This window comes from Crassostrea angulata, chromosome 7 (genome assembly GCF_025612915.1).
Source record: "Crassostrea angulata isolate pt1a10 chromosome 7, ASM2561291v2, whole genome shotgun sequence".
Taxonomy (NCBI): Eukaryota; Metazoa; Mollusca; class Bivalvia; order Ostreida; family Ostreidae; genus Magallana; species Magallana angulata.
Window position 1 is genome coordinate 31,828,580 of NC_069117.1, and position 18,712 is coordinate 31,847,291.

Here is an 18,712-nt window from a genome sequence, read left to right on the forward strand (position 1 = left end):
TGCGTGCAAAACAATTATAAATAAACACAATCTAACCCCCCTCCCCCCCCCCCCCCCCAAATCATTTCAGCTTTATAAAGGTCATTATGCATTGTTTTATAAGTTATCTCTCGTGGTTTATTTACACACACTACTTTAAACTTCCGGCCTCTTATCAGCTTTGCTTTCTTTCGGTCACTTAAACATAAGTTGTTGCGAGTTTAATATACTAGGATGGAGATCACAAAACTGCCAGGTCAACACATGTAAAGGGAGTCACGCGTATTCATTCTGAACTTCATCGGAAGAGTAAAATCCTCGTGTCAAAAAAATTTTAGAACTTCACTGGGGAAATTGTCAAGGGAAATCGGCTTTAGAATGGAAAAGGGTGGCGCCCAAGCACCAGTAAATTGTGATCTGTGCGAATCGGATTCAGTTGCTAACTGGAAATGCACGGACTGCCAACAGAAATTATGTGATCCGTGTCACAATTACCACCTAAAGCTCGCCGGGACCAAGCACCATAACATCGTCTCTCTGGCGGCGTCCTATTCTCAAGGTGAAGGTCAAAACATCGCCCTCGATGAGAAGGCGGGAAATACAACTGCGATCGCAGGCGGGACGAAACATCCTAAAATTAAGGAAATTATGGAACAGGTAGATAAAAAGGAGAACGAATTGTCTTCGTTCGATCTCGTTGTTCAGGAGTGTCAAGATTTTCATAATAGATACGACAAAGCAATAATCGAAAACAAAGCTGAAATTTCGGAGATAAGTAAGAAACTGAAGGAAGACATCGACCGTATGGAAAAAGAAATGCTACAGACTGTTGACGACAAATCGAAACCCGACAAAACTGCCATTGAACAAATGATTAAGAATAATCAAGAGACCAAAGAGAAGCATATAAAACAGTTAAGATATATCAAGCGACTGTTAACTACTCTAGAGGATGCTGATGATGATTCGACCGTCGAACAATTTGCCAAAGACACCCTTCCAAAACTTGCTGCAATGAACATACCTAGCTTTTCAGTCGACGGTCTCCCGAAGCCGTTGAAGCTGAGAGCTGGAAAAGAAAGTCTGCAGTCCGTGTTTGGAACGCTGGTCGAAGACAGTAGATTTGGTTCTGGTCAGATGAAAACGTACAGAAATGAGCTGAAGTTTGAGCTAAAATTTAAGCCGGAGAAAGGCAAATCCAGTATCTACAGCATACAGATCCGACCGGACGGCAAAGCTTGGGTCACAACCTATAACTACCGGGTCTATTTAGTTCTGAGGTCTGGACATATTCACGATGAATTCGTTGTAAAATTTTTGCCCACTTACACCACTGTAAATCGCTATGGCACTCTGTACTGTTCCAGTGCCAGGCCTGAACTGCACATCATCAAGCCGGACCATACTATAACCGAATTTGAGAATTTGGCCCCCTATAGCACCTATGGTCTACATACGAACGCTGAAGACCAGCTTTTTGTTTGCTTGCAGAAGAGCGACTCTCCCGGAAAAATTGCGGTTTTTGCCGACAACGGGATGCTTTTGAAGGAGATCTGCTTTGATTTTGCTGGGCAGCCGATGTTTTCGGTCCCGAGGTATGTCACGGTGACGTCCAAAGGTCACATCTGCGTGGTGGATGACAAACAGTTGGTAGTGGTCGACCCGTCCGGAAAATCGAGTTCACGTACTAAACCAGAAGAGGACTGGGAAGGGAAGTCTATCATTACAGATATGAACGACAATCTCTTGACCGCTGTTTGTCCGCTAGAGTTTGGTCCTCTCCCTATACACGTAACAAGCGTGGACGGAAGAGTCGTCAAGCGTTTCACCGTTGAAGGCCCCGGGATATCCGGCATTAATGCATTAGCTATTGACCAGCAGTACGAGGAACCAGTTCTTTGGATTGGTACCCCAAATGGTCACGTAATAATAGCAAAGTTTCTTGATATGTAGTTTTTGTCTTAAACTAAGATTTATTAACAATAATTAAAAAACTAGTCCAATGCATGATGTTGCGATTTTTGAAGAATCTTAAGATCATCACATCTTACTAATGTTTATTGTATAAACATAAATATAATTGAATAAAAGATATTCTTTTAAAAGTCGATGTTACATTGATATGATTATACATTGTTGTATATAGTAATAGATCTCGGCATTTCTTTCCGTTACATGCATTGAACAATTACTAGAACCTACTAAAAAGAGTTAATGGAAATGAAGTAACAATCATTTGCATATGCGACTCTAGCATTTTGAGCTAACGCGTATTATCCCATTTTTAGGATACCTCTGTATTTCAATCGATGATTAATGATACTTCATATCTAAACTTCGATAAAAATAGTTACATGTTACGAGGTAAATTAATTTTAAGTCTCAGAAAATATTCGTCGCGTAATGAACGAAATTTCAGCTGGAACGCCCAATTATCGACCACAATTAATATACAGGGAAAATTTCTTCTTCTTTGAGATTATGAAAAAAAATTCACAGATAGCGAAAAATGCTTCCGAACACTAGTACCCCCTAAAGTCCTATATAGTAATGATTACCGGATATAATGAAATATTCAGTTAACCCAAATTTATCTAATAAATCGTGCCTGTTGGAAAAACGTTGTGCCATTGCCAAGAACAATTTTGCACCTGCATACCATTTACTTAAATTATGTTTTACATTTAAAGTCAGTAACCTTTTATGTAGGTCAATAGTGAATAGTTCAAACGTCCGCGATTTTGTTAACACAGTTACTGTTGATGGTACATGTAGCGACCACTGTTGGCGACAACCAAGTGACAGTTTAGAAAATAGGTCGCTAATCAAAGACAGACCTAATCTAATGCCGACTTGGAGAAAATGTCGATATTGAACAACATTAGATTCCTGGAAAAAAAACCCAGCGCCCTTCGCTTCTAAATACTAGACGCGGCCAAGAGTTGCCGGAATCAATGACATAATTGGAATTAGTTTCGACACGAAAACATTCCTTGCAATTTGATTGTTTCCTAAAGGTTGAAGCAGCTTTTGCATCAGTCTCAATGCTGAAGGACCATTCCTTTCTAAAGAAGCAAAAATTACGTAACATTTGAACTAAAAACCATTGCTAAAACATTTGATGGCAGTAGTGATGATATAATAATTTTGACCCAGTTTTTTTTTTAATTAAAAACGATGCCAGCTTTTAAAATACAATTACGCGTATAATAAGGATCATATATCACGTCATTGAAATGACATTGAAGATGTTCTCGCGAAAATTGACGGCATAATTTGGTCTTTTGAAAAATATGAATATCAAATTAATCCCAGTAGCATAAACCATTGACCTACATTTCATTGTAAGTAGGTCAAGTGGTATAATAGTAAAGATATGTATTTTGGGTTTGGGAACTGATTTTTGAGTTAGAATCCTTGACCCTCACCCTTCTCGAAAAAGCAAAGGGATAATCCTTGCATGGATATTCGAACTATGTCGAGCAATTATAACTATAGTAAACAACTAATATTTACCTCTTTGGTTACCGTTATATTCTATATTAGAATATAAAAAATGTTTGAATTGTGCAATCCTAAGTTTTATCGATGGTTGGTAACAGGTCGCCCGATCGAATAAAAGTAGCCACAAATTTTATTACATGTATTACACTGTAAAGTGGAGGGTTATAAAAAAAACCCATTGTTCATGTTTTTCACGGAGTTTAACAACTTCCTTACCAAGCACACTCAGATCACTTGCAATGAAATATTTTGGTTCTAACGAAAAAAAAAAATACATCCTCAAAAGACATTATTAAAAAAATAAACTTTAAAAAGTAGCTAAACATTGTTTGTTTAAATAACATGCAGTGAATTTATTACATATTCTGTAATTTAAATTTGAAATAAAAATTACGACACTAAGCAAAGCAAACACATCATTCCGACTGTAACATGCATAAATGCTATTAATGAGGTTTTCGTTGAACTACAAACCCCTAATGGTTTATTGATAAAGAGCTGAGAAGCGTAGTTATACAGCGGTAAAAGTGATTTCCTCACATTGTATCGCACGGAACTCTTTATCTATTTGTCATCAAGGGCAACACGGTAATCTATTGACCAATCTGCGTTTAAAAAAATGGTTCCCGGAAGATTATTTAATAAAGTAATTGTGGTTAAGTTCCGTGTATGCTTGCTGTATCGTCCATCTGTCTTCCCCGTCAATTTTCATGCATCCTTTCAAGTTTAAGGCTACTCACTTCTGCCTATCGACATGAGTTATCTCTCTTGTTTGTCACATACTTCCGCTCGTGAATTGCGGACCTAATGGACAGCCGTGAAATCCACGTGCACGGCAATCCCATCCATCTTACTATTTATTGCGATTCATTCAAATAAATGAATTGAAGCCAAAAACACACTGGCGAAAACGTCGAAAGAAAGATTTCTTCTCTATAAATTTCTTTGCGATTATTCCTGTTACACTGCTTTTTAAGATATTTTTCGTAATGCATTGACAAATTTAAAAAAAAATTGTAGAAATGCATTTGGTGAAAGGATATTTCTTCAATGAAATGCAAATTTGTATTTCAATGCCTGATATGAATTAACAAATATATCTAAAATTAACAATAATGTCAGTCCTGTGTATTGTGTATATAATATTTGATCACTAACACTCTTTTTTGTTGAAAACTCTTACTAAACCCCAACATTAAAAACTCAACAAGGAAGTTCTAAGGACAGTTCTATGGGTACTGAAGAATAAAAAAAAAATGGGGAGGGGATTACTCTTTTGAAACTAATACATAAAACTGCAGTCTCTGCGCATCAATTGAAAAAAATCTGGGATTGTATCTGAAATCTGAAGTGTTTTCGTCCTCAGTATTGGAAAATGCATCGATTTGAATGGGTGAAACAGTGCTCGACTTATCGGAATTCGTAGACTCACGATGGAGAAAAATGAATGTCCCATGCATTAATATCGCATCTGTAATTCAGTGGTTTTGTATATATGGGATTGTTCAAAGGTCTTTTTTTTTTATCTCTCTAAATCTCTTGCTTCCCTTGTTTATTTTCTTGCCAATCAAAACATTCTTTAAAAAATCGGACTTCTCAATTTTTTCCAAGACATAATTGTTCGAGAAACTCTTTTGAAAATAAAGCATCCTTGATTACGCCAAAACTGACAGTTTTTTTCCTTCTATTTTGTAAACAATTCGAAAGATATTAATTTCTTGACTGAAATCTTGTTTATGGTTATGAAAGCTTTTGCAGTGATTCACATTGTAAATAATAAGCAAAGACTACATTCGGCGTAGAAAAATCTAGATTAGTTATATCACACTCGAACGGTCGAACTTTTTTATTTCATGTGTAATTGCCTAAAGTCATTGCAATTAATTACATGGAGAGTCGTGGAATTAGAGAATTCCAGGTGACGAAATTGCAATTTAACGATACAGAAAATATCGTCATCGCAAGCATTTTGTGTCTTTATATTTCGGCGTGTGAAAGATTTGCCACCGATAAAGCTTTCCGGGTTTTATTTTGCTTTGATAACCTTTTATTTCAATTGCACTGAACAATCCTAATGCACCCTTTGTCGGAAAGTTCATCTTCTCCCTTTGTAGAGTATTACTCTACCCTGAATAGATAACCAAATTTTCTTAAAATAGAAACATGTCGACATTCATTTTCGGAATGGAATGTTGACATGTGAAATTATTGACGAATAAACCTTCTTCTCAATATTTACTCAAAGAAATATACATAGTGAAAAGACCGAAGAATTAATCCGACATTTAAGTACGTTATCATATTACATATTAACCACTAAGAGAGTTAATCCCCTCATAGCTTCTGTGTAATCCCCTATACTTGCAAGACTAACATTTTTATATTTGTCTACTTAATGTCTCTCTTATTCCTGAAAATTTCTTAGGAAAAAGTAATTGGTGAAGCTTTGAAGATATTTTTAATTTCACGTACCCCTGTTTTCGAGTGTTTAACATGGAATTGACTTTTATATTTTGTCACTCTCACGTCCGTTGGTTTGAAAATGTACTATATATTATATAAGTAAAAAAAAAATAGGGGCAGGATCACCAATTGGACTTTTGCCAGGTTAAAGAAAAACAGGAATTTCATCTTAGGATTGTGTCTGGAAAATATTTGAATTCTTTAAAGTTTTTTCTCTAACGAAATTTAAAACACGTTGTGGTATTTGTTTAGTTAATTTCTTGGATTTCAAGTCAATGAAAATATCTAAAATATTTGTTCCTGTTTACAGAATTGACAATAAAACAAAATAATCTTCTCCCGTCAACTATGAATAGGGTTTGCTTGATATAGCTTCAATTCCTTTATCAGTTGTTGGGTAGCATTCTTTTGCAAGATGTTTTTCTCCTTAATCTTTGATTACGTGGAAATCGTCGGCAAAGGTACCTTTTTTGATTCCTAGACTTAAAACATTACTGGATATTGACCACTGAGTGTGCGAGACAAATAGCGTGTTATTATTGTGTATTCCATAACAGTGGTAAGCAATTTTACGTCACTATTACCGAAATTATAGGGCAAGTAGTTCCACCCATTAAATCCCTTAAAATCGTCTTGTACATGTACCTCCCTTTATGAGGTTTTGAAATTGTTTTACATTCAAGTTACATGTAATTTTCAATATCAGTATTTGTTAACCAAGAAGGAATGTCAAAGTATTTTGGATTATTGTGTGGATCTTAAAGCATTTGTTAAAGAGAAATCCTCTTCAAATTCATTTCAAACTCTACGTTTAAATGAAGTGTCTGGAATTTTATATACTGTGTGGGGTGCTGTTGGGTTTTTGTTACTCTACATTGAATAATTTCGGAGATACTACGACTCTTGCTCGGAATTCCACTCTAAATGCTATGTTTTAGCTCATATTGCCAAATGTGCGAAATATTTAAAGATCAATTGTGGAATGTGATAACAATTTGAATGTGTGAAAGGGAATTTCTGTTTTCATAGCGGTAACCATTATTTATTCAAAGGCTCGTTAAATTACACCTATAACAAAGATTTTAAATTGATGATGTATTGGGTTTAAATCTAATTGTTTGATGAAACAACACGACCGCTGCCTTATAGCAAATAGACATGTGTGTACGTATGCAGTCTTCACCTGCAAACAGAGTGCTGCTTAAATATCTAAAACATGCACTTAAAGATAGTGCCTCTAGTATTCCCATCTTTCCGTAAATTAAACAAACCACTAACCAGCGATATGTTGTCTTTTTTTTAGGAGATGGCTTTTGGAGATTGGGAAGAAGGACTACCTTTGCTCAGGTCGGGATGAAACCTTCGTTGCTCCGTAATGGTTAGTTCACAAACATCTCAGAGCCATCTTGAGCTTAATTCGCAGACGATGACGGAAGTAAGTAACACAAATAATGATATCCGGGATTCCTCCAGACCTCTTGGCAAGCCGCCAGTTGGAAAGCATCGTCCTGTTCAAGAAAACGAAAATGATCCGATGACCACCCTTGTTAAGGGCGACTTAAAGAAAGTGTCTGTTTCCCCCCGTGTTGAGTTGATGTTAAACAATGAGCTCTTCAAGAAGTATCTCAATAAGCACGGTAATTTACTGGAGAAAATTGCTCAAAGGCAAGGGCGAAGCAGGGGAACATTGAAAAAGGCTTTCTCCAACCTTGACCTTTCCAAAATTGATCTCGAGGAAGAACTCCAGTCAACAAATAACTTGACTAGTCCTTCTAAACCAGTGAAGGAGGATAATAAAGAAAACGAGATTAGCGGAAATGACTCTGAATGTTCAGTATCTATGCAGTCTCAAAACCCAGCAGCAATAAGGGCAAGAAGGTCATTGTCTCTGACGGGTACCAGTGATCCCAATTTCAATGATATACAAGTAGCTTTGAAATTAAATGACGAAAAGACATATGGTCGGACAAAAACTAGGCGTTCAAAGTTTGTTATTCCAAGTTTTGAAGACTTTAAACGATCTCGTAAAGAAAAATTGAAAAAAGGACAAGAATATGTAAAAGATGTGCTCCGAAACAAAGAAAAAATACCACAGTCTTTCATGAAGAATTTGGACAAGTGTGCATCGACGGTGACGTCATCTAGACGATTACCCAAGGAACCTAGCTCCTGTGTAAGCCCTACGCAAAAACAAAGGGTCTCAACTAATGACATCTCGAATGAAAGTGTTGAAGTTTTTACAACAAGCAGTAATGTTGAAAATTCATTTGAATCAAAACACGAGAAAATAGTACATGAAGCTATAAACCAGGGGTCAAGATCGCAAGAAAGAGTTCACAGAAAATTACCAAGTATAGAAAAATTGACATTAAATGATGATAACAAATCTAGTCAGCAGGACTTTCATCCTGGCGGAGAAACTCAGAAAGAAGATAACGAAGAAGTTGATAATACTCAAGTATCAAAGCTTGTGACAAGGAAAGAAAGGTTAAAGTCGAGTGAATCATTTTGCACAAGAACACCAGAAGTTTCCATCCAATCACCAAGGCGTTCTAAAAGTTTACGAACACCGGGAAGAGATGATAAATTAACACCATCCAAGTCATTCTCGGAGGATGTTGATCCACTGGAACTTTCCACGGATGGAAATACTGTGTATGCTACACTAAACATATTTTCCACAGACATCGAATTGGCAGCTCATGCTACAGATACAGAGGAGGAGGAAGAACAAGGGATCCGCTCAAAAAGTAAAGATAAACTCGAAAATCATTGTAATTGTTGCATCCAGAAAACAAGTGATATTTGTGATGAGGATCCATCTCCGAAACCTGCTAGTGCAATAAACCCCCAAACAGTTTCTAGTCCAAAAGAAACCAATCCTTCTAACAAAGCACTTGTCCTTGGCAACAAGAACGGCTCCAATAGTCGAATCATTCTTCGAGCGGCACGTAAACGTAAACTGCCAACCAAACAAAGAAAGTCCAGATCAGATGTAATGAACCAAGGAGCAAACAAAGGGCTTCCGACTGTGAGGTCACATCCAAAACTCACGTCTTCACTGTCCGTTGACACAGTGACCCACTCTCGTGAACAGAAACTTGATGCAAAGAAACCGGAACCAATCCATCTCCCATTAAACAGGTCTCACAGCTGTGAAATGTTTAACTTTAACAACTTTAGTCCATTCTCTCCAGGAGCGTTTTCTTTTCCTAACAGTCCTAGCGATCTTGCTTCTTTCAGCTTTCCCTCGACGGATAGCTCGAACCATGGGTCGGAGATTGATATATGTACCACTGAGCCAGGGTGTAACTGTGAATCTGTCGACATGTTCCAATCGGACTCCAAGGTAAGACTCTCTCATTTTCGATTATAAATAATAGTTGGAAACCAGTGATCTGTCTAGTTTCTCATCCGCATACGTATTGAATAAACGATACAGCTTGTAATTTATTTTCTGATGATAAACACATATTTTAGAAAGCTACTTTGTTAAGTTTTTTGATATTACTAAGATAAAAATCTCTTATGACTTATCTAATATTTTAGCATTATTTTGTCTAATACCATAGACATTAGACTAAAGACAAATTAGACAAATTATAGTGGACTTTGGCTATTATCTTCTGTACATGATGACAATACTTCTTTGGGGCATATCTTTATTTTGACCAATCAGAGATGCTACAGTTCTTTAACCGACAATTCAAAATAGTTAGTTTAACCACTTTAGGAAGGCGCTCTTGATCACATCCGGGTTCCTGACCCACTGTTTGTGAACGATACCCTTAATGGTGTACATAAATAGCCTGTTCTGTTCGTACATATATGTAGTACGAAGTCCGAAGGATTCCTTTATAAAGTACTGAAATAAGGAGAAAATCGGTGTCTTTGACTTGAATTTGTTGATGAATACGAAGTTCGAAAGAATATTTTTCCTCCCGATCATAAATGAAAATATTTCAAAAAAATGATAGCTTAAGGTATCTGATCCATAATAGCCTCAGATTCAATGAATCTAGGTGCATAACAGATATGTATGGGCCAAATACTCAGTATACTTGGACATAATTTTCCTATTTAAATATCATTATGTAAAAGTGGAATGTGTCCTAATTAATGACCTTTTCCTTCTTTTAAAGAGATGTCCCCTTTTACTTTTATTCTATAAAAATTAATTCTAAAAAAATCTACATGGTATAAAATTTATTTTCAATAGTTTTTTTATTGTCATATTCTGCGAATCCATCTCGTCATCATATAGTTTCCTTACGGACAAAAATGGTGTCTTGTAAATTTCATTTGCAAATTCTATGATGAAGACAAAAACATGAGTTACAACTGATGCAGTATTTTAAACTTAACTTTACATTCAAACTTTAGCCCAATGAGCTTAGAAAGCTTTATCTCTGTTACTACTTTGTGACATAATGGAACAAATTGAAGTTTGATATTCCGTTTGTCTTAATGTAACAATTTTATTGATTAAGTTGTATCCAACATATAGGAAAGTTCATTTAGTGTAACATGCTAAGTATCGGCTATGTCTTCTTTATCAATGGTGACTACCCAATCCTAATGAGGTGTTTTGTATTTCATGCAGCTGGTCGTGTCCCGCTCTACTTCTGACGTCACGACAGATTCTCAGAGAAAACGGCGGGAAAGGAAACAGCGACCTTACAAAAGTGATCCCTTCAATGGCTCATCGAGACGAATTGACAATAAGCTTCACCAAAACTTAAGTAAGCTAATCGGTGGTCGTTGGTATTTCTGCATATTAGACAATTCATGTTTTAACAATCAACTCAAATGATGTCGATTCATTGGAGAATCCTACTATACATGTATGTCAAAAGACCTCCTCCCCTCCTCACCAACTAAAAATAAAAACAAACCAAAAACAAACAAAAATCCCAACAACTATTTAAAAACACATTAAAAACAGGGTATAACAAAGGGGTAATAAGGATCTAATACGAGTAAAATCATAAAAAGTTAATTTCACAAGCGGTAAATTTAAAAAAAAGTTAAATCCATTATCATAGATGTACATTCATATAGCCATGTTGTGATTTTTTACGTCCGAAAACGACAACTCTCTGATCTTTATGCTTAATCGCTTCTGGTTGGATAACCCATGATGAGTGGCGAAACGACTGCTCAATGTACCCCGAGACACGTGGTAGAGCTATCTGCGTAGGACGTGTCGGTCCAAACAGCCTGCAAATTATTATATTATTATTTTCATAAGCCCATTGACTTCTTCCAATAGGGTAGTCATTCTATAAGGTTATTGTACGTGTCAAATCTCAAATTGTTTTTCCGTAGAAAACGTTGCAATGGAATACACATGCATATTGGTGGAGTCATCTAGTTCAATTGGTTTATCTTTGGGTAGCAGATGTGCGTGCTTTTGCGAACGCTAATCATAAAGATACGCGTACAGATTGTCTTATGATGAACTAATCATTATTGTAGACACACAAAGTTAAATGTCCGATGCTTTTTGTTTAAATTAGACAATGTTGATATGTTGTACTTTTGTACATGAAACAAAAAAGACAAAAATTTATCAATTAAAAACAATGTTATACAATTTATTGTAGCTGTTTTTGAGCGATGATTAATAAGCTACCCGAGCAGTGCTGTAGTAGCGAGCCGAAGGCAAGGTGAATATGGTATTTCGAGGATAGCTAAATCACCGTATTAATCGAACCCCCACCAAACCCCCAGCAATAATTGTTTTAAAATACGATTCAGCGACGAATTGATACAGATATATCAAATTGAGTGTTACCAAGCGAAGATTTCAGTTTGAAGGCATAACCGAACATACGAGAAACGCAATATTTCATTGGACAATTTAGTTTTAGACCAATGAATGTAAAGAAAATTATGGCCATTAAGCCCTCTTAAAACCAAGTAAATTGTAGAAGTGAAAGTGAATATAATAGCATATAATATTGCAATAACGGTATCCATGAAATGACAGTTACTGTAATTCGCGCGATCGTTTTTCTCCCCTTTTAATCAAACAATTAAAAAAATAGTAAGTTCCATGGTAACCTTGACCTTGTTTATGTTTTGTAAAAATCTACGGCAAATATTTCTTGGAGAAAATTGGCCAAATCAAAAAGCTGACGAGTAATTACACTATATAAAAACGACACTGACGTTCAAAACAACCGTCGGGTTGCGCCGTTTCCAGTGTTAAATGCTCTTGGCACGCAAACAAACGACCATTTTTGGCAACAAACAAACGTCTTGAAGACCTAGTCAGGTCGTGGGACGCATGAAAAGTCTTCAAATCTCGGATGTACTGGTTGTCAAGGAAATCAAACAATGCTAGCTGAAATTAAAATGGAGTAGATAATCCGATGCACAAATAGAGCAGACCACTTATCTATATCGTGTCAGCGAGTCGTCAGATTTGACAAAAACGCCTTGTATGGGGTGTCAGTGTTATTGTATCAAAAAATCAATAGTATATGCATGGACATAGGAGTCTTGGTGCAGAAATGCATGAACATGCACAATTACTGTTCATCATGTTTTCAATATCTTTTTTATAACCTTTGAAAAAAAAATATTCATTGCAACAGCATACTACATATACATGTAAATGAAAGCACAATATACCTTAGAGGTGGTTATTTACGCTGATGTTTTCAGAAAAAACGCATGGGTATTAGATATGAGTTCGCGGAATGTTCCACTCTGAAATTTGATTCGCGAGTGTATTTTGCGCAGTTTTACGCTTACAGCCCACGCGAAAAAATAACCTTTTTAGTTTACAGTGCATTTAGAATAAGCTTAGTTTTTCATATAAGTCAGTTTTACACCTGTATCTTTACTGTGGAATCATTTAAATTCGTGGGGGCCAATTTTCGTGGAGTGTGACTTTTTTTGCTCATTCGTTGGGATGTAATTTCGTGGATGCGTCGGTTACTGTTTCAGTAACAAAGATAACTCTATCTAAAATTGTTTTCGTTGAGGATTTAAATTCGTGGGGGGATACCCACGAATACCACGAAAATTGAGCCACAACGAATTCTAATGATTCTAAAGTACCCAATTTGTAAGTCGCCTCTGGAAAATTTTGGGTTCGGCCATTTAGTAAGATTAACTTTCATCTTTTTACGTTCCCGATTTTCAGTGCTGAACTCAATTAAATTCGAACTCGTACGTGCCATTTCTATGTAGATATACTGGGAAATTTTGTTCGGTCAATTTTCTTACGTCTGTGCGTTTATGTCCTCCTTACTTCTGTAATTATTTCCCGTAATTATTGAATTATAATTGTTTAAAAATTTGCACCAGTAAAAACTGGTTAATCTGATTCCAATCTTGTGATATTTATGGAATTAGATGTCTTTTTAATTTAAACAATCATAAGGGTGTGCATGCTTACTTAATGAAATTAGATTTTGTTCTTTTATCTTAATATCATAGATAAAACATCCCTTTTCTAAATGCAAAAAGAAATTATGAAAAATTCTGCACCGTCATCATTAAAATTCTAGCATGCGCGGATCCAGAATATGTTGGAGGGGGGAGGGTGGGGGTTGTTCTAAGGGATATTTAAGTTTGCCAGGCGGTCCGAGGCATATTTTCGGTAGTTTCACTGTGTAAATTTAAGAAATTTTCAAGACCCCCCCCTCCTCCTCTAGATCCGCGCATGCTTAGTGAAAATGGTGTGATTATATAGTCTGAACAATCAAAATATCTACCAGACTGTCATGTATTTGATGAGACTCTTGAACTTCAATTCCGTTTTTTTTTTCTTCAGTGAAGAATAATTTTCTAATTCCTAAAGAAGAAGACTGTACGAACAGTAGGAGTGAGTTTTGCATAGAAGATACAGAAGAACGGGTACGTGTGAAAACTAATTTAACTATACATGTAAAGTTACTCCCTATTAACTTAATATGGAATTCAAAAATATACAAAGTACATGTACTTAAAGCTTGAACGTGAAAAGTATATAAAGAATGCAGATAAAGAATTTTTAATTGAGAAAGACAAAATCAATATGATTCCAAGTGTTAATGACAAAATACGTATACCTGATTTTAAAAATATGTTTGGTACTGTCTACTCTATTTGAAATATACTGTGGAATATTTAGATTTCGTGGTGGCTCAATTTTCGTGGAATTCGTGGGTACCTCTCATCCACGATTTCACATCCTCCACGAATTAATAAATTAGGGTAATAAAATCATATTTCCTTTGAAGGTTTTATAGAATACACGAAATTACGTCCCCTCGAACCTGTAAAATTTAAGCAATCCACGAAAATTGGCCCCAACGAAATTTAATGATTCCACAGTAAATCTTGCCTACTTATTAAAGAAATAGAAAGGTGATGGGAAAAAAATCCATTTTCATGTTTCTGAAGTAAAAGAAAACGTTAAAAAAATTTGTTATAAAATCATAATTCAATTTTTTTTAGAACTTTTTTGGAAAGGACCCTTACCGAAAGATAAACCATCGTCTGAGTAACATCAGTGACGTCAGCACAGATAGTGGCGTCATTGGTCCGGATAGTATCCCGGATGCTCCACCCAGTCCTTCTAGTAGTATCTTCAGTCAAACTAGTCTGTTTGAAACATCAGAGGTAAACAGAAGGTTGCTTTTATCATCACTCTAATCATAATCATCATCATGATGATGATGATCATCATTCTTATCATCATCAGGCATTGTCATCAAAAAGAGAAAATTGTGTAAATTTATCCTTAAAATTTGGTTGTTTTTCTTTTTTCATTTACCTTTCAGTTCGATTTAAAATTAGAAACAGGACTGATATAGCAAATCAATCGTAAAACAAGTCGTTACATGCAGTTACATACATGTAATATTTAAGCAACTAGAATCTCAAATATTTTGAAGCAGGTCCTATTTTAATTACAAGATCTAAAGATGATCTTTTAGATACCACAATGTTCATACAGGGGAAAAATACAATGTATGCTCCACCGGATACATACAATGTTGTTCCCAAGAATGGAAACAAATATAATTTATTAAAAGTTTACAAAGATTTTCTCTATACACAAACCCCGATGAAAGATTGACTTCTGCTCACAGTAATGTGTCACTAGATTGGACAAGTAGCGACCAATCAGAGGGCTAGAAGCATCATATTGATTACAATCTGTCGCTGTAATATAAAAACAAGTCTACGATGATGTTGTGTATAGAATTTTGTCAAACGCTCTCTAGGAGGGATGCGATATACCGTTTTTGATTCTTTATCAGTGCATTGTTTGGATTTTTTACATATAAACATGGTGCTTAGTTTCTACGATGTGGTATGTTAAAACGCTAAATTACATTTCATTTTGTTTAAATGGATTAACGCTTGTTACGTTCTCTTTCTGGGTGTGAATTCATTGTGCATATCAATGTACAACACTTATAATTATATTTTTTTCAATAAGAAAACCATTGAATTTTTTTTTCTTTTCAAAGCTATTAGTCTGCAATACTAAATATGCACATCATGCAATCGTTTATTTTCAATTGCATTGTTGTTTTTTTTTAAAGATTGATTTTACATGGAACTTTAAGTTGAATTCCTTTACAAAGATACATGTAAAGCAAATTGAGTAAAATTATATTATTATAGAAATAAGTGGTTGTTTTCTCCATAGGGTCAGACATGTACTGATGCAGACGAGAAGAGCTTTGGAGACCCCGAATACAATCAAGAGAAACATGAAAAAGAGCGCAGAGAAACCATACTGGAAATCAGGGACACAGAAATCAATTACGGAAGGGATCTTAAAATCTTAAAAGAGGTACGCACTATTTAGATTTTGTACTTATTATATATATATTTTTTTGGGGGGGGGGGGAGGGGGAAATTTTTTACCACAAAACTGAAAAAAACCCTCGATGAATGATATAATTAAAACAGTTGAATGAGAAATCTTGAATGCAATAAAAAATGATAAAAACTTCTAAATATACCCTCTGAGAATATTGACTTAAAATCGTGCAGAACTTTCTATAATATAGCTTCAACAACTGCGACATTTCAATAAATTGATATGCGTGTTTCAGGAATTTTACAAACCCATGAAAAATAATGGTCTATTGACGTGTGAACAGCTTGATGTTATATTTCAAAACCTGGAGGAGCTAATTGAGGTCAACAAGCAATTCACAGATCGTCTTCAGCAGACTGTAGAAGCCGCCATTGTTGCAGGGGATGAGGTAAAACATGCTTTTGTTTGGTTGACAATGGAAAAAAAGAAGATGAATAACCATTGCACAAAAGAAGTTTAAGTTTCTATGAATTTAAAGAAGAATTCGTGGAGTTTATGATTGTGAACAAATAGCTTTACTACCGATACGACTTAAAATAAAGCGTTACACTGTCATATTACTGAAAACTCATTAACAAGATTGGTTTGACAATAATGCTACACATGCATCATTCTCAATAATCTCTTTCTCACTTTTCAGCTTCTTTCAACGGTTGTCATTGGCGACTTGTTCTTGAAGTCAACCAACTTGATCTACACATTCGAACACTACTGCATAAATCAGGTAATACCATTTTTTTTTTTTTTTTTTGCCTTTTTGTGTCTTCTATCTAAAACATTAGTACAATTTATAGAGTTTTTCACATTATTGCACTGAACATCAGATTCTCTCATTACTATTGTTTTAATGAAAAATTCGATCAATAGTTCTCGGCTTTCTTCACGATTTGAGCGCTTAAGCTTAATATGTCGTCATTTTACCGCTCAAAGTCGTGTACAACCTAATCCCAGACAAGGCAGAAAGTCAATAGTCCATGGTCAGCGTTTAATTACATTAAAAAGGGGTAACGTGTAAGAGCGTGAGATATTCATCAATTCCGCTCCTCTACAGATAGTCTCTGCTGACGTCATCGCTTTTTGCTGATACGAGACTCGCAGTGCAATATTGAGCTTTTTTTTTAACCGAGTCAAATTTCATTAAGTTATTGTTACACTTAGAGATTGATTTCAGAATAAAGAGAGATTACAGAACATATGTGGAGATATTTCATTTTTATCAACCTTATGCCAAAGGGTGATGCAAATGTACGTCATTGTCACCGGAGGATGTTCTAATATGCAATGCAAGGTTAAAGATTATATAACACGCGATTGGATTAATAAAAAAAGGAAACCAGTTCATTATATAAGGTTACTATTTGGTTAACCAAGGCATATACAGGACACTGTATTCATGTCACGAGTAATAACACTCAAATTTTATTAGGAAACTGTAAAAAAAAAGTTGAGATCGGTTCAGATCGCTTTATTAAAAAAATATCTGTCTACCAGGAAGGGATTTTTAAATTGGGTACAGAGGAAAACAATACTTTAACAATTAAGTTTGTCAATCCTAAGTGATTAATCGATGTCCATTCAACGATTAATTGAATTTGTTTTTTGTTTGGTTTCCCAGAGCCTGGCGATGATCTTACTTGAGCAACTTGAGAGAGAAAAGGACATTTTGCGAATCTTTTTAAAAGTGTGCCAAGACGAACATCCCATTTTGAGGAGAATGCATCTGAAGTCATTTTTGATGGTTCCCGTACAAAGAATTATGAAGTAAGTATTACATGTTGTACATATGAAATACGTGTACAATCGTACAACATTAGAACAATACAGACTGTGCAAATGGGCTTATTTTATTAAAAAAGGTAACTGTATATTTTAAAATTGATTTAAACAAAAATAAACAATTTCTACAGGTATCCTTTGTTGCTTGAACGCTTGCACCGAGCGACCTCCCCCAACCACCACGACAGAGAGGCCATAATGAACGCAAAAACGAAAATTGAGAAAATTCTGGAACAGATTAACTCGGTAAGTGAACTTATCACCATCGGAGTTTTTTAGTTTCTAAAACGAAAAAATTAAAATATATACATAAGATTTGATTTTAGAATATTTTATTTTTATATTTTTGGGGGATTTTTTTATTACAGAAAACACGAACAGTTAGCCAGATTCGATCAATAAAAAGAAAGTCAACCGAAAAGAAATACACAGTGACTGAGAAAATCGAAGTAACAAGGGTAAGTCGAAACGTCCATAACTCGCGTACTGTAAACCAAATCTTTATTTGTGACGACATTATTTCGCGATTCATCGGAAATAATCTGGTTTGTAGCGACACATTTTTACAATCAAAATTTAGTTTAATTCGAAAATAGAATAGATAGGGTTACTATAGTACCCCATATCAAAGATATTCGACTTTTAAATAACTTGGATTTTCGTTGTGCTCAGTCGATCTTTAAATTAACATCACTGAAGTTGTTAAGGAACTCGTGTATATTGTTTTTCGTGTCCGTTGCAAAAATAACCGCTAGTCTTGGGTCACCAGAAAAATGATGTTACACACACCTGTGCTTAAACAGTGTACATGAGTGGTATCAAAAATATTGTGCATGTGCTGCATAATTATTTTGTCATTTAAAAGAAAAGAATAAAAAAAACCACTCCTACACAATAAGTAATTAAAAGAGACTTGTGATAACTAACGAACGATTATCATGAAAGTATGAAATTATTATTATGATGTAAGCAGTATTCATTAGTGAAAAAATGTCAATCGAAGAATGACCTATACTTTCTCGAAAAAGACTGAGGAGGCAGCTAGCGTAGGCATATGACTACTTTCAATGTAGATTTTTTGTAGGAAAATAATTTTTAAAACATAATCCTATATCAACTTTGTTTCCGTCCACGTATTATATATGCATCGATCTT

The 18,712-nt window shown here is 35.2% G+C and overlaps 2 protein-coding genes across 4 annotated transcripts in view; both read left to right on the forward strand.

The window, feature by feature from the left end:
* The window catches only part of LOC128192106 (A-kinase anchor protein 13-like), a 28,087-nt gene that overhangs the window by 6,703 nt on the left and 2,672 nt on the right, over positions 1-18,712 (forward strand). For 2 of the 3 annotated variants that reach the window (XM_052864559.1, XM_052864561.1), the window contains exons 2-11: positions 7,250-9,295; positions 10,550-10,688; positions 13,736-13,818; positions 14,401-14,565; positions 15,605-15,751; positions 16,017-16,169; positions 16,422-16,505; positions 17,397-17,542; positions 17,689-17,803; positions 17,926-18,015. In XM_052864559.1, the coding sequence (XP_052720519.1) occupies positions 7,322-9,295; positions 10,550-10,688; positions 13,736-13,818; positions 14,401-14,565; positions 15,605-15,751; positions 16,017-16,169; positions 16,422-16,505; positions 17,397-17,542; positions 17,689-17,803; positions 17,926-18,015 (3,096 nt within the window). In that variant the 5' untranslated portion in view covers positions 7,250-7,321. Of the gene's footprint in view, positions 1-6,385; positions 6,506-7,249; positions 9,296-10,549; positions 10,689-13,735; positions 13,819-14,400; positions 14,566-15,604; positions 15,752-16,016; positions 16,170-16,421; positions 16,506-17,396; positions 17,543-17,688; positions 17,804-17,925; positions 18,016-18,712 lie in introns of those variants that run through there. The other variant, XM_052864560.1, reaches the window with a different exon arrangement.
* LOC128191296 (uncharacterized) lies at positions 358-1,932 on the forward strand. Its single transcript, XM_052863377.1, has one exon. It carries the CDS (start codon positions 358-360, stop codon positions 1,930-1,932), a length of 1,575 nt encoding a protein of 524 aa, XP_052719337.1.